At 46.4% G+C, this 14,533-nt stretch overlaps 1 protein-coding gene and 1 pseudogene across 1 annotated transcript; both read left to right on the top strand.

The window, feature by feature from the left end:
* The first annotated feature begins 611 nt into the window (after positions 1–611).
* Positions 612–1,323, top strand: LOC147972298 (uncharacterized; annotated as a pseudogene).
* Positions 1,324–9,717: 8,394 nt separating this feature from the next.
* On the top strand, positions 9,718–11,525 carry LOC125556424 (transcription factor PCF2-like). Its single transcript, XM_048719163.2, has one exon. It carries the CDS (start codon positions 10,025–10,027, stop codon positions 11,276–11,278), a length of 1,254 nt encoding a protein of 417 aa, XP_048575120.2. The 5' UTR covers positions 9,718–10,024; the 3' UTR covers positions 11,279–11,525.
* The last annotated feature ends 3,008 nt before the right edge of the window (positions 11,526–14,533 follow it).

Genomic DNA, 14,533 nt, shown 5'->3' with positions numbered 1-14,533 from the left:
CGTGACAGGTTCAGATAACCATCGTCAGGAGGTTTCCAACCGAAGATAGACTAGGATCTAGCTCATATGCGTTTATCCTTGTAACCTCCTCTATCCCTTCTTCTCCAAGTTGTAATCTGAACCAACTTTGTACGCTATACCAGGAGGTCGCGACCTGGCTATATAAACACGCAACCGTCGCCCAGGATGGGCACGACGTTCCTCCACATGGTATACAGAGCCTAACTCTTACCATCTAGCTTTTTTCCTCCTCTCCACCGCTGCTTCCTGCCATGGCCTCATCTGCCGCCACCTCCTCCCCCCTCTCCGGCCAGATCACCGAGCGCCTCACCCGCACCAACTATATCCTCTGGCGCACCCAGATCACGCCGCAGCCGAGAGGAGCTGGAGTCTTCGGGTACGTTGATGGAAGCGTGGCGGAGCCGGCCGAGTTCGTCGTCAGCAAGGACAAGGATGGAAAGGAGGAAACCATCCCAAATCCACTTCACGCCGTCTGGTTCCGTGAGGATCAGCAGGTACTCGGTTATCTTGTGAATAACCTGTCCAAAGAGGTGCTACTGCAGGTCACCTCCATCGCGCATGCACGCGAACTCTGGACGGCGCTGGCGAGCATGTTCTCGTCGACGTCGCTGTCCCGCATCAACAACATCCACGCCGCCCTCACAAATGCGCAGAAAGGAACGCAATCGGTGGCAACCTTCTTCGTGCACATGCGGGGGATTGCCGATGAGCTCGCCGCGGCTGGCAAGCCGTTGCAGGATGGTGAGTTGATCTCGTACATCCTCAATGCGCTTGACATGGAGTACCAGCCGTTGGTGTCCGCCCTCAACGCCCGCACCACCCCGGTCACCCTCGACGAGCTGTTCGGGCAAATGAGCAATTTCGACCAGCGGGTGGCTCTCTTCCAGGGAGCTGGCGGCGGAGGTGGCTTCAAGTCATCAGCCAACGTCGCCACTCGTGGTCGGGGCGGAGGCTCTTGCTACCGCGGGCCGCCTCGGAACGGCAAGGGCAAGGGCGCTGGCACCGGCAACAGCAGCGGCGCCAACAACACCCGCGGCGGCCGGCCTTCCTTCACACACAACCGAGGCTGGCGCAGCAACTCCTCCAACAACAGATCACGCCCTGACACAATCAGGTGCCAAATCTGTGGCAAGCCGGGACACTCGGCAAAGGATTGCTGGTACCGTTTTGAGGAGGATGAAGATGACTCCTCCCAGGACGAGAAGGTGGCCGGAGTCGCTGATGGCTCCTACGGCGTTGACACCAACTGGTACGTCGACAGCGGCGCCACGAACCACATCACCGGAGAGCTGGAAAAGGTGACCATGCGCGACAAGTACCGTGGCAAAGATCACATCCACACAGCAAGTGGAGAAGGTATGAAAATTAGTCACGTTGGTCACTCAATCATTAAAACCCCTCTTCGAAAAATTCATATCAGAAAAATTCTGCATGTTCCCAGTGCTTCAAAAAGTCTTCTTTCCGTTCATCGCATTGCCATTGACAACAATGTCTTCCTTGAGTTTCACCCTTACTTCTTTTGATCAAGGATCAGGCAACGAAGAAGGTGCTATATCGAGGTAGATGCGTTCGTGGGCTTTACCCCTTGATTCCGGAGATTAGAAGATTCAATAAACAAGTTTTCAGTGCCATCAAAGTGTCTTCAACACGATGGCACGATCGTTTAGGACATGCATCGTTTTCTTTAGTTGAGCGATTGCTTAGGAAAAATAAGCTCCCGTATGTTGGAGAGCGTGATGTTGAAACAATTTGTGATTCTTGTCAAAAGGCTAAAAGCCACCAATTACCTTATCCAGTTTCTACTAGCATCTCCACCAAGCCTTTACAGCTTGTGTTTTCTGATGTGTGGGGTCCTGCCCCCTCCTCTGTTGGTAGGCATACGTATTATGTGAGTTTCATAGATGATTATAGCAAGTTTTCATGGATCTATCTTCTTAAGAAAAGGTCCGATGTGTTCCAAGTGTTTCTGAACTTCCAAGCTCTCGTTGAGCGCCTGTTTGATTGCAAAATCCTTGCTCTCCAATTTGATTGGGGAGGGGAATACGAGAAGCAAAACTCGTTCTTCCAGAAAATTGGCGTATCTCATCACGTGTCATGTCCTCATGCCCATTAACAGAATGGGTCCGCTGAACGCAAACACAGACACATCGTTGAAGTCGGTCTAGCACTTTTGGACGGTGCCTCCATGCCCCTAAAGTTTTGGGACGAGGCCTTTCTTGCTGCGGTCCATATCATAAATATGCTTCCTAGCCGTGTCATAAACTATGAAACTCCCATTGAGCGTCTTCTTCACACCAAACCCGACTATACAACACTTCGTGTGTTTGGTTGCGCTTGTTGGCCAAATCTCCGACCCTAAAACAACCGCAAACTCATGTTTCGCTCCAAGCAATGTGCGTTCCTTGGCTATAGCACTCAACACAAAGGTGTCAAGTGTCTTGACATCTCCACTGGTCGCGTTTATATTTCTCGCGACGTCGTGTTTGATGAGACAAAATTTCCTTTCTCCGAACTTCATCCTAATGCCGGTGCACTCCTTCGAAAAGAAATCCTTCTTCTATCATCTAGTCTTACGGGCATCTCTCATGGGGATAATGATTGTAATGATTCACCGTTGACTAATGATCATAACCCTTTGCATGAGTTTTATGATGATGCAGATGAAAACTACGGAGAAAATGGTGCAGCAAATATCCAAAACAGTGAAGAAAATCTGTTAAATATGCAACATTTTATGTGTCCAGGGCTGGGGGACAGATCCGCCTCGGGATCAGTTCCACCGCAGTCTGCCAGCGGATCTCCTTCGGGATCTGAGCTGCCGCCAGGGGGCAGCACGTGGGTCTCCGCGCCGCCTGACAGCCGGCCCAGCAGCGGTCCCGCGGGCGACCTATCCAACCCACCCCAGTCAGACGCCCCCATGCGGCGCACCGAGGCTCGCTGGCCTGCTGATGGGCCCCGCCACTACGTCCGCCCCCAGGAGACAGGCGCGGCTCCCAGGGTCGCTCTGGCCCGACAAGAGACAGGCGCGGATTCCCGGGTGGATTCGGCCCCGTCAGCTGGCGCGCGATCCGGTGTGGCTCCACCTGGGTCCGCCTCATCATTGTGCCCTGATAGGCCTGTGTCGAACGTGTCCAGCGGCCCAGGATCTTATGTGCCTGACCCAGCTGCCTCTCCAACACCTCCACCCCGTGCCGGCGCAGACGATCCATCCGGTCTGGCTGGCAGCGACGCGGGGGATGCTACGGGATCAGCCTCGGGATCTGCAAGTCCTGTTGCTACAGCAGCAGGATCTTCTGCACCAACTTCTGTGCCTACTGCTCCGCGAACACGTCTTCAAAAAGGGTAACCAAACCAGTAAATTACAAACAATTAACAAAGTTCAGTCTCGTTTGTTCTACAGAAGAACCTAGTACTCTTGGAGAGGCGCTCGGTGACAAGAATTGGAAGACAGACATGGAAGAAGAATACATGGCGCTCCTGCAAAATAAAGCATGGCATCTGGTTCCTCCACGGCATGGTAAAAATTTAATTGATTGCAAGTGGGTTTTTAGAGTCAAAAAGAAGGCTGATGGAACCATTGATCGCTACAAAGCCAGACTTGTTGCAAAAGGCTTTAAACAACGATACAACATTGACTATGAGGACACCTTTAGTCCAGTTGTTAAAACTGCAACCATTCGTCTTGTGCTCTCTATTGCTGTTTCCAGGGGATGGAGCCTTCGACAGCTAGATGTAAAGAATGCGTTTCTGCATGGCGTTCTGGAAGAGGAAGTATATATGAAACAACCTCCTGGTTTTGAGAATAAGAACAAACCCTTTCATGTGTGCAAGCTTGATAAAGCATTATATGGACTCAAACAAGCCCCTAGGGCGTGGTACTCCAGACTAAGTTACAAATTGCAAACTCTTGGCTTTGTTCCTTCTAAGTCTGACACATCCTTGTTTATTTACAACAAGATGAAAACATCCATATTCGTTCTTATATATGTTGATGATATTATTGTCACAAGCTCATCTAATGAGGCTATATCAGGACTGTTGAAGGATTTAAATGCTGAGTTTGCTCTCAAGGATCTGGGTGACTTGCACTTCTTCCTAGGGATTGAAGTCAAGAAACAAGGCAATAGTCTTCATTTCTCTCAGGAAAAGTATGCTACTGATCTGGTGAGAAGAGCTGGGTTACAAGGATGTAAATCTTCCCCAACTCCACTGTCCAGCGTAGAAAAGTTGTCACTTACAGAAGGAAAGCCCTTGGGTCAAGATGACAGTACCAGGTACAGGAGCTTGGTAGGTGCACTTCAGTATCTAACTTTGACAAGACCTGATCTTTCATTTGCAGTAAACAAGGTTTGTCAGTTTCTTCATGCACCTACTACAACTCATTGGACAGCTGCTAAACGTATAGTGAGATATGTAAAAGATACAGTTAATCTTGGTCTCACTTTCAACAAGTCTTCATCTACACTTGCCAGTGCATTCTCTGATTCTGACTGGGCAGGTTGTTTAGATGATAGACGATCTACTGATGGTTTTGCAGTGTTTTTTGGTCCAAACTTAATATCATGGTGTGCAAAGAAACAAGCCACTGTATCCAGATCCAGTACTGAAGCTGAGTATAAGGCCTTGGCAAATGCCACAGCTGAAATTATTTGGGTCCAGTCCATGCTGCGAGAGCTTGGTGTAAAGACTACCCAAGCTCCATGTTTATGGTGTGATAATCTTGGTGCTACTTATCTGTCTGCTAACCCTGTCTTTCATGCAAGGACAAAACATATTGAGATTGATTTCCACTTTGTTAGAGAACGAGTTGCAAACAAGCAGTTGGAAATTCGCTTCATTCACTCGCGTGATCAGGTTGCAGATGGATTCACCAAAGCTTTACCTACACAAAATTTTGAAGAGTTCAAGCGTAATCTCAACTTGACCAAGTTGTGATTAAGGGAGGGTGTTGAACGAAATATTGGTCACGCCTAAGTGCCGTACGTGACAGGTTCAGATAACCATCGCCAGGAGGTTTCCAACCGAAGATAGACTAGGATCTAGCTCATATGCGTTTATCCTTGTAACCTCCTCTATCCCTTCTTCTCCAAGTTGTAATTTGAACCAACTTTGTACGCTATACCAGGAGGTCGCGACCTGGCTATATAAACACGCAGCCGTCGCCCAGGATGGGCACGACGTTCCTCCACACCAAATATACTTCCAACATGTCCTGGATCCGTTTGGTGGCGTACTGGATGACGCTGCTGTGACCATGTGCATCTCATCAAACGTCATCTGATAGGCACTTTTAACAGTAAATATTCCCAGTTTTCCTGGCCCCCATGCAATTACGTCCTCACCTAGTCTCGGCAATACTCTGATTTTTAGAATTTCTTCCACATCCGCAGCAACGAAATACTTTGAGATCGGATCAACTTTCCAAGATTCGTTCTCATTTAATAAATCTGATACGAATCTTATCCGGCACCTCCCTTGCGGTGAAATCAGTTTATAAGAGTAGGGTCTTAGGATCCAATTGTCACGCCACACTCTTATACTTCTTCTATTGCCAACTCGCAAATCCCTTCTTCAACAACTCCAAACCATGACTGATGGCCTGCCACGAAGATGAAGCATTACCCACAAAGACAGTATCCTCAAGCTTTCTGTCTGGATAGTATCTTGCCTTAAGCACCTGCGCACATAGACTGTCCGGCCTGGACATTAATCTCCATGCCCGTCGAGCAAGTAGAGCTTGGTTGAATAAGCGAAAATCTCGAAAACCTGCACCACCCCTATCCTTGGGTTTCATAAGATAGTCCCATCCTCTCCAATGAACTTTCCATTTCCCTTTCGATGATCCCCAATAAGAGTTCCTGGCCATCCTCGTGAGGTCGTCACAGACCGAATATGGGAGCTTAAAGACCCCCATAATGTAAGTTGGCAGCGCTTGGGCCACCGCCTTAATAAGAACCTCTCTGTCGGGCTGGGCTAACTGTCCATCCCCCCATTGAATAAGTCATTTTGTCAAGCTTTAAGATCGAAGGTATATAGCATCGACTGAGACTCAACGAAGTATCAGTCGACTAAGACTTAGCAAAACTTTTAGAAAAAATGTTCTGGACATTTAAAAAAATGGTTATATAACAGGCGTCTGCTACGAATCAGCTAGAGAAATCAACCGCTTAGCCAACCATCCGATCAACACGTTGGTGGCGGTCACATCAGCGGAGCTCCAATGCAGCACTCACGGCTCCGGCGAAGCTCCACTGTAGCCACGACATAGTAGCACTGGCAGCCACTGATGAGCACTCCATCGCATCAACAATTACCCTGCGCCGTTGCACCCCCATACGTCTTACTACACCGGGTGCCGCCGTCGAGCAGCTACATCGCAGCGCCGGCAGCCGCTGATGAGCGTTGCATCGCAACGCCAATGACACTGCACCATGGCGCCCCCATCCGACTTGCAGTACCGGGAGTCACCGGCGAGTAGCTGCATCGCAGTACCAGATCCGTCGATGAGTCATTGTATCGCAGCACCGGGATCCACCGCCGAGCAGCTGCATTGTAGCACCGGGATCCGCTGCCGCCCTGTGCTGCATGACAGCCCCCAAGCCGACAGAGTGCTGAAAATCGCAACACAGCCGCCGACTTATACTTCATCGATTGGAGCATCTTGAGGGAGCTTCGCAGCATCGATCATGCCGAAAAGAAACCATGTGTGCGCGGAGAGAAAGAGTTTGAGGTGAGAGACGAGAAGAGGATTGCGTGATTTGGGGAAGAAAAGGAGCAGAACCAGAGGAAAAAGGAGATCTCGCTTGGGAGGGGGGGAGAGATAACGAGACGTGGGTGTACGTGATGCGGGCTCCACGAGTACCGAGGACACGCGGCGTGAGTACGAGGAGGTTTGCGTGAGCGAGAGATCATCCGATTGAAACCAAACGCTTTCCTTATACAATGTAAAAATGTTCACATAATTCAACGTTTCACAAATGGCCATGCCTGTCGACATTTTCAAATATAAATTAAAATAAATGTACCAGCATTTGAAAAATGTTCACGTGTTTCAATGTGCGTGAAATTTTCAAAAAATGTTTATACAATGTAAAAAAAATGTTCGCATAATTCAACATTGGAAAAATGTTCAGGCAGTTTGACAAAATGTTTCAGACATTCTCAAAACATTTATACAATGTAAAACAAGTTCAATTAATTCATTATAAATGTATGTGACATTTGAAAAATGTACACATATAACATTTTTTGGAACACGTTAAAAATTTTTTAATACATGATTTACATTTGCATTTCAAATACATGGCTCACTTTTTTTTAATACGTGTTAAAAAATTTAAGCACACCTGAGCATTTTTAAAAGGCACGAATCATCTTCCACACTAACATTTTTGTACATTGTATAAACATTTTTAAAACATTTCACTAACATATTTTCGTAACATGTGAATATATGAACATTGGCCTAAAATGTCACGTATAATTTTTGGAATGGCATGAACTTTTTCTTGAATTACTCGAGCAGTTTTCTATGATGTATAACCAATTTTTAAAATGTCACACACAATTTTTGAAACGCATGGACATTTTTCAAATGTCACCTGCAATTACTTTTAATAACGGGAACTCTTTTTTAGATTGTATAGATATATTTTTTAATGTCACAAATAATTTTTCAAAATGTGTGAACATTTTTCAAATGTTGAATTACGTGACATTTTTATAGTGTATAAGCATTTTATAAAATATCACGGACATATTTTTGTAAAACAAGAACATATGAAGATAGGTTTAAAATGTCACGTATAATTTTTCGAATGTTACAAAACTTTTTTTGAATTACATGAACATCATTTTACACTGTATAAACATTTTCCTAAATGTCATGCACAATTTCTTGAAATAGATGTATAATAAAAATGTACAATGTGTACTGAAAAAGGTAGACATGTGTTGAAAAGAAAGGGGGGTGGGGGTGGTCTCTGTTGGAAAGGCAAATTGGTCTCAGTTGGAGGACGACTGGTCTTGATAAACTTTGTTCTCACAAATATGATTCTCTATATTCTCTCTTTTTTCCAACTTTCAAAGGGGGTCCCGTAAAGACCGGAATATTTTAGATCCAGATTCTTTTGGCCAGAAGATGAATAAAAGAAGAAATACAGACTGGCAAATGGAGTGTTTTCTGTAGGCGAAAAGATCAAGGTGGCCTTGGCATTCATGACCTGCGGGTTCAGAATGGTCCACTACTTAGTAAATGGTTGTTCACACTTCTTACTAAGGATGATGTTTGGCAAATCATGCTGCGCAATAAGTATCTAGCTAGGCCGAAAGGTTATGTCTCAGGCCTTTTGAAAACCTAGCGACTCACACTTTCGGGCCAGCCTAATGGCGGCAAACAATGCCATAAACTCCAAAAAGAATATTTTATTACAAAACTATGAAACCCTAAATTTTGAAAACGGCATGCTTTGAATTTGTGAAAAATGACGTTTTCTAATATAAAAAAGTAACTATGGATGTTAAAAAATGTATTTAAACTTGCCATGGTCCTACAATTTGAGTTACCATGTCAACAAAAGAAGAAGAAAAAATGTCATGATAAAAAATGTCATCTCTTAATAATAAAAATGCCATCTCTTCTTAATATAAAATTTCCATATTTAAAGAAATAAAAAGTGTCATGTTTTAATATACGATTACATCTCTCAATATAAAAATGCCATCTCTTAATAAGTAAAAATGTCATCTCTTAATAAACAAAAAATGACATCTATTAATAATAAAAAAATGTCACCTCTTAATAGTAAAAGATGTCATCTCTGAATATAAAATGCCATCTTTTAATGAGAAAAATGTCATCTCTTAATAAAAAAAACTCATCTCTTTATGATAAAAACTGCCATCCTTAATAATAAAAAAAGTCATGTACAAAAACAAAACTTGACTGTTCAAAATAAAACAAAAAAAGGGGGGAATGTTTAAATTGCCATGTGGCATAGTTCAAAAATTTATAAACTGCCATGTTAGTTTTTTCTAGAAAAATTGTCATCTCGTTAAACAAGAAAAAAAGGGATACTGAGATTCAAACCCAACTCTCCTAGGTATAGGGTCGCGTCACTAGCAAATGCAGTGGCTGAAGATGTTTTCAATGGTATTGTGTTTGCTATATTTTATCTTAAAGTGAAGTAGTCTCGAAATCTGACGTACCTTCGATCCAACGCGAGAGAGCGCGTTCGCTGGGATTGGCCCCCCAGCGAACGTTTGCCAGTTGCTATTTTCCCATCTTTTTTATGGAATGCCATTATGACTTACTATATTAATTTAAATCACACTTACATCGTCAATTAACAGCGATAAAAATAAAGGTAGGGGGATCAGCAGCCCAAAAACACTTCACTGAATTACACTCCCGGGCTAACATATGCGCCACACGATTTGCTTTCCTTGGACAATATGTGAATTGAACGTTGTCGAATGAGCTTGCTTGGATGCATATGTCCTCGAGCAGTTGTCATGCGAACACCCCCCCCCCCCTCCCCCCCACCCCCCCGCGCGTTCTGAAGAATATTAGTGACCTCTAATCTCCACACCGATAGCTCTAGAACCCATGTCAATATCATACTTTGCAGCAACATTTACAGAGATAAATCCATCAGTCGCTCGATTCCAGATACTCGACTTTGGTTGGGACACTTTACCTGATGCTTTAACAAAACTTGACACCAAAACTTGAATTGATAGTGTTGCATGCGACAAGGACGGCAAGCTTTCTGCATGGCCCGTCTGTCTTCTTCTCCACCAAATGTATGAGGCCGACGTCGAAACTGTTTCTCTCATGTACTTCACAGATGCATCAATTGGATTGGATTCTTATAAACCTCTCTGCTAACAAAAAAAATCAGAACAACACAACCGGACCATCAACCTCACAAGCTTCTTCGACCACTTCTATCAAGCCGAGTTTGAGCCAAATTTCCTTTGCTTCCGCGCACTGAAATAGAACATGCTTAATATCATCTTTATTTTTGATGGGCCGAATTGTGCAGTCCCCACCAGCAGGGCCCATTGCCCGGCGGAGCGAGCGGTGGCCCCTAAAACCCTATCCGCGGCCCCACCGCCCAGCGATAACCAACCTCTCCTGCCAAAGAACTCGCCGAGACGCCGCCCGCCGCCGCCGCCAAGCCGTAACCGAAGAGGGAGGGAGCCCAAGCGAAGCAAAACCCCCCAAATCCGATCTTCCATGGAGTCGCAGCTGCAGGGCAATGGCGAGCAGGCCACGGACGCGCGCTACCACGACGCCCCGTCGGCGGCGCCGGTGCCGGCCAGCAATGCGCCGCTGGCCATAGCGGTGGTCCCGGCGGCCGCGCACGGGCCCGTCGTGCCCAAGCCGGAGCAGGCGCCGGGGGAGTTCCTGGGCGGCCTCGCCGTCGCGCTCCCGCCGCGGAACCGCGACCGGCACACGAAAGTCGAGGGCCGCGGGCGGCGCATCCGCATGGCGGCGCCCTGCGCGGCCAGGGTCGCGCAGCTCACGCGCGAGCTCGGCCACAAGACGGACGGCGACACCATCCGCTGGCTCCTGCAGCAGTCGGAGCCTGCCATCGTCGCCGCCACGGGCACGGGGACGGTGCCCGCGATCGCCACCACCGTCGACGGCGTGCTCCGCATCCCCACCGAGTCGGCCTCCGCCGCGGGGGCCGACGGCGCGGGGCCGGCGTCCAAGCGGCGCAAGCTCCAGCCGACGCGCGCGGCGGGCGGCGCGGGGCCGCTCGTCGCGGCGCCCCCCGCGGCCTACTACCCCGTGGCCGCCGACCCCCTCCTGCAAGGCAACGGCGCGATTTCGGTGTCCAGCGGCCTCGCCCCCGTCTCGGCCGCGGCGGCGCCCGCGGGAGGCGGCATCCCGTTCTTCACCATACGGGTGCCGGCATCCGGCGACGGCAAGCAGATGGTTTCCCCTGCAGGCATGTGGATGCTTCAGCAGCCGCCCGCCGCCGGAGGCGCGCCCAACCAGCCGATGCAATACTGGCCGTTCCCGCCCAACCCTGCAGAGTTCAACAACTTCCCCGGCGCACAGGCCATCAACGTCGCCAACTACCAGCAGCAGCCGTGCTACAGCCCGATGCAGTTCGTCGCCGCCGGCGGGGAGCCACAGGACCAGCAACAAGCCGACGGCCGGAGCGAGGGCGCCGACGGCCAGACCCAGGGCCTGGAGGACGACTACGACGGCGAGGCCCTGACGGACTCCAGCTCCGAAGAGTAGCACGGCACGGCAGCGTTATGCCTCCATAGTGATAGAACAAACTCGAATCCAAGACTAGGTTAGAACTTTTGCCTGATCTGATTTTCTTCTTTCTTTCTTTCGTTCTTGTGCAATGTCTCATATATGATGTTGGGGATTTTGGGTTGGATTGAAATTTGGAAACTGGTGTAGAGAAGTATTTAGTGTCGACAATTGAGTAGAAAAGGTTGACATGCCCAAAAGTATTACTACGATTTTATCTGCTTTCTCTGGTTGTGTGGTAGTAGTAGCAAATGTCCTGTGCACTCCGTGTGTTTTTTGTTTGTTATTGTGGTCAATCTTTTGACTTTCCTATGTGTTTGGCTGCTAGTTGAGTAGTATCTGCAAGAACACAAATGTATTCCTGTTTGAAATAGCGGAAGTTCTAGGTTTGCCAAGGGTCAAAACTTTTTTAAGTTTGACCAACTTCATAGAAAAAATTATTAATATTTACAACATTAAATATATAAAGTATAAAAAATATATGTTATGAAATATATAGTGAAACTAATTTGGTGTCGTAGATGTTGTAGCAAAGAAAACTATATCATGTTAGTAAGGGCCTATTTGGACTCTCTTCACTTTCCAACTCCATGCCGGAGTGGAGGTTCTAATTTGGGGAGTGCCTGGAAGGGCGCTCCACAGGCTCCGCTCCGTGGCGATGCTATGACTATCTGTCCACGGAGCTTCAATCTAGTAGAAATTCCATTCACTCTCACATGAACAAAATGTATACTTCCCGTTTTAGATTTTATTTAGGTCTTTAATAAGCACCTTTGACTGTTAACTATAGCATGACTATGTAAGTTAATAATATATCAAACTATGTCGCAAAAAATATTACATATCAAATTGTATTGTGCAACCCGTTTCCATGATGAATCTAGAGGTACAAATTTCAATAATTTTTTCTACTGCTTAGTGGTCAAAGATAGAAAAACATGACTGGCAAGTCGTGTATTTCGGAACAGTGATACTACTATGTGTCAAGATGAAGAAACATCTAATCGTCATTTCTCGCTATACTCCATGTATTGTTCATGAAGTTTGTCTAGACCGAAACGGATATTCAAAGGAATACGAATACTCTAATCTTGGGAAAAGAAATTCAACAAAGAACTTTTGCCGTTGCTATTCACCACTCCATCTTGGATGAATTCGCATTCATCCTTCACCGGAGGCAGTACGAATTTTGTAGTTCTCGTCTTCTGCTAGTCTGGTGAACTGCGTGAATATGGGAAGAAAGTGGTCAACGGTGATATGGGGTAAAGTGGGAGAAGTGGACGGAGATGGGAGAAAAGTATGAATGGCACGTGAGATCAACGTGGTGATCACATTATGAGTTTGTGACCAACATGGTCAAGCTCAGTAAAAGGGTCAAAAGTCAAAACCAAATTGGGGTCAAGGGAGGAGTGCAAATATAACAGTGTTAAGACTCGAGAGCCCTGAGATCCAAAATGAGGCCCTTTTGGTGTTTGAGTAGCATATATATTTTACTCACTCCATTTTATAATGTAGTGTATATACATTTTTAAAAAAATCTAAAATTTAAAAACTTTGATCAAGTTTAAAAAGAAAACTACTTATATCTGTAATACCAAAATAGGAGTATATACAAATGTAAAGATATGTCCCACAATGTATCTAATGTTATGTACTTCCTCCACCGGGTTTATCTCTTTTATTCTGGGCTAAAATATGACCTGGGTTAATTATATTCTCTGTTATTACATATAACTCTCCTGTTGGTAGTCAAATGATGATGAAAATTTGACTAAGAAGACTAATAAACCAGATCAAAAAAAGCGGTATTGTTGATAGGTAAAGAGAGAATTCCTTATTTAACATTGTCTTAAATTTTCTTGCCCTATTCGACACCGATTTTTCTTCTTCTTCCATATATAACACAAAGTTTAAATTTTGTTCCTTTTGTGACACTTTCATCCATTTTAACTACTAACGGTGTTAAATGGCACCTGAAAATACGACTTTACCCCTGATACAATTTGTGACAAGAATTATTCAAATGACCAAAGAAGCCGTTATTTACATGGTCGTGGAAGGTGGCAGACAAAAGCAGAGCCGTTTTTATACCTGATGCACACATATAAACACACGTACACGTGAAACTGGCCTGTACTAGCGTGAACCGGATCCATGAGGTCGATAGCCTCGCTAGAGAGCAAGCTTAGCCAGCCCAGGCCACGTGCATGTATGCAAAGTTTATGATGTTGCTTGTGTGTGCTGTTGATACAGAAATCAGTCAAGCTGCTTGCTAGTCTGCTTCTTTGAGCTAACTTTGCACGCGCACAATTTCCGATGACTTGATTTGGAGTTTTAGGCCAACTTCACCGTGCGACCCCAAACGAAACGTCCGTTTTGTCCGGATTCTATCCGTTTGGGTAGCAATTTGGGATCGTGCCCGGGCGTGTCTTGGGATGCGTTGGCCGTGCGCCCAGCGCGCGGACGCATCCTTTTGCCCTATCCTGTCCGTCAGGGCCAAAAATGCCCAAATTTTCATCAAAACTAGTTTCCAACCCAAATATTTGTCTGAAAATTAAAATACAACCCAATTGAAATTTTGGTAAGAGGAGAATCCAAGCTTGCCAAGGGCATCCGTCTTGCACTCGAAGTATGGGTCATGAGAAACCACTCCCTCTCGGATACGATTTAACACATGCCTTGCCATTCGAAAACGGCGACGGAATTTATCCGGCTTGAAGAGCGGGGTGTTGGCAAAGTAATCGGCATAGAGCAGGGCGTGCCCTCTCTCCCTGTTGTGGTTCAGGTTGGGAGCACGGCCAGGGAGTGACCCCCTGTACCGAGGAAGCTGCCGTTGAATGTCGTCGTGAACGACCAGTGCAGCCACTGATGAAGCTATGTACCTAGGGTAGGGTCATGGACCTGTCCTAACTGCCCTACCCAAGGACATCTCTAGAAGAAATCACTTTTCAATCGACTTGGAGGTGTTCCACTCGACAAACTCGAAGACACTCGACCAAGAAGCAATCACTCGACCAAGATCCAACCACTCGACGACCAGGAGACCTAAAGTCACTCCGCACGCTAACGGTCGGTCATTAAGTAGTTTTTATGGTCATCATAGCACTTTATTAGGGGCGTTACCAGTAACGCCCGACCTTAATGTATTTGAAACCCTGCATAACTGAGGGCTGGAGGGGTCTAGCGAACTCTATATAAGCCACCCCCCTCCTCAGTGTAAAGGGTTCGCACCCC

The sequence above is a fragment of the Triticum urartu genome, chromosome 5A (genome assembly GCF_056163025.1).
Source record: "Triticum urartu cultivar PI428250 chromosome 5A, HENAU_Tu73, whole genome shotgun sequence".
NCBI classification, from domain to species: Eukaryota; Viridiplantae; Streptophyta; class Magnoliopsida; order Poales; family Poaceae; genus Triticum; species Triticum urartu.
The sequence above is the reverse complement of the archived record's forward strand: the minus strand, read 5'-3'. Positions and strand labels throughout refer to the sequence as shown.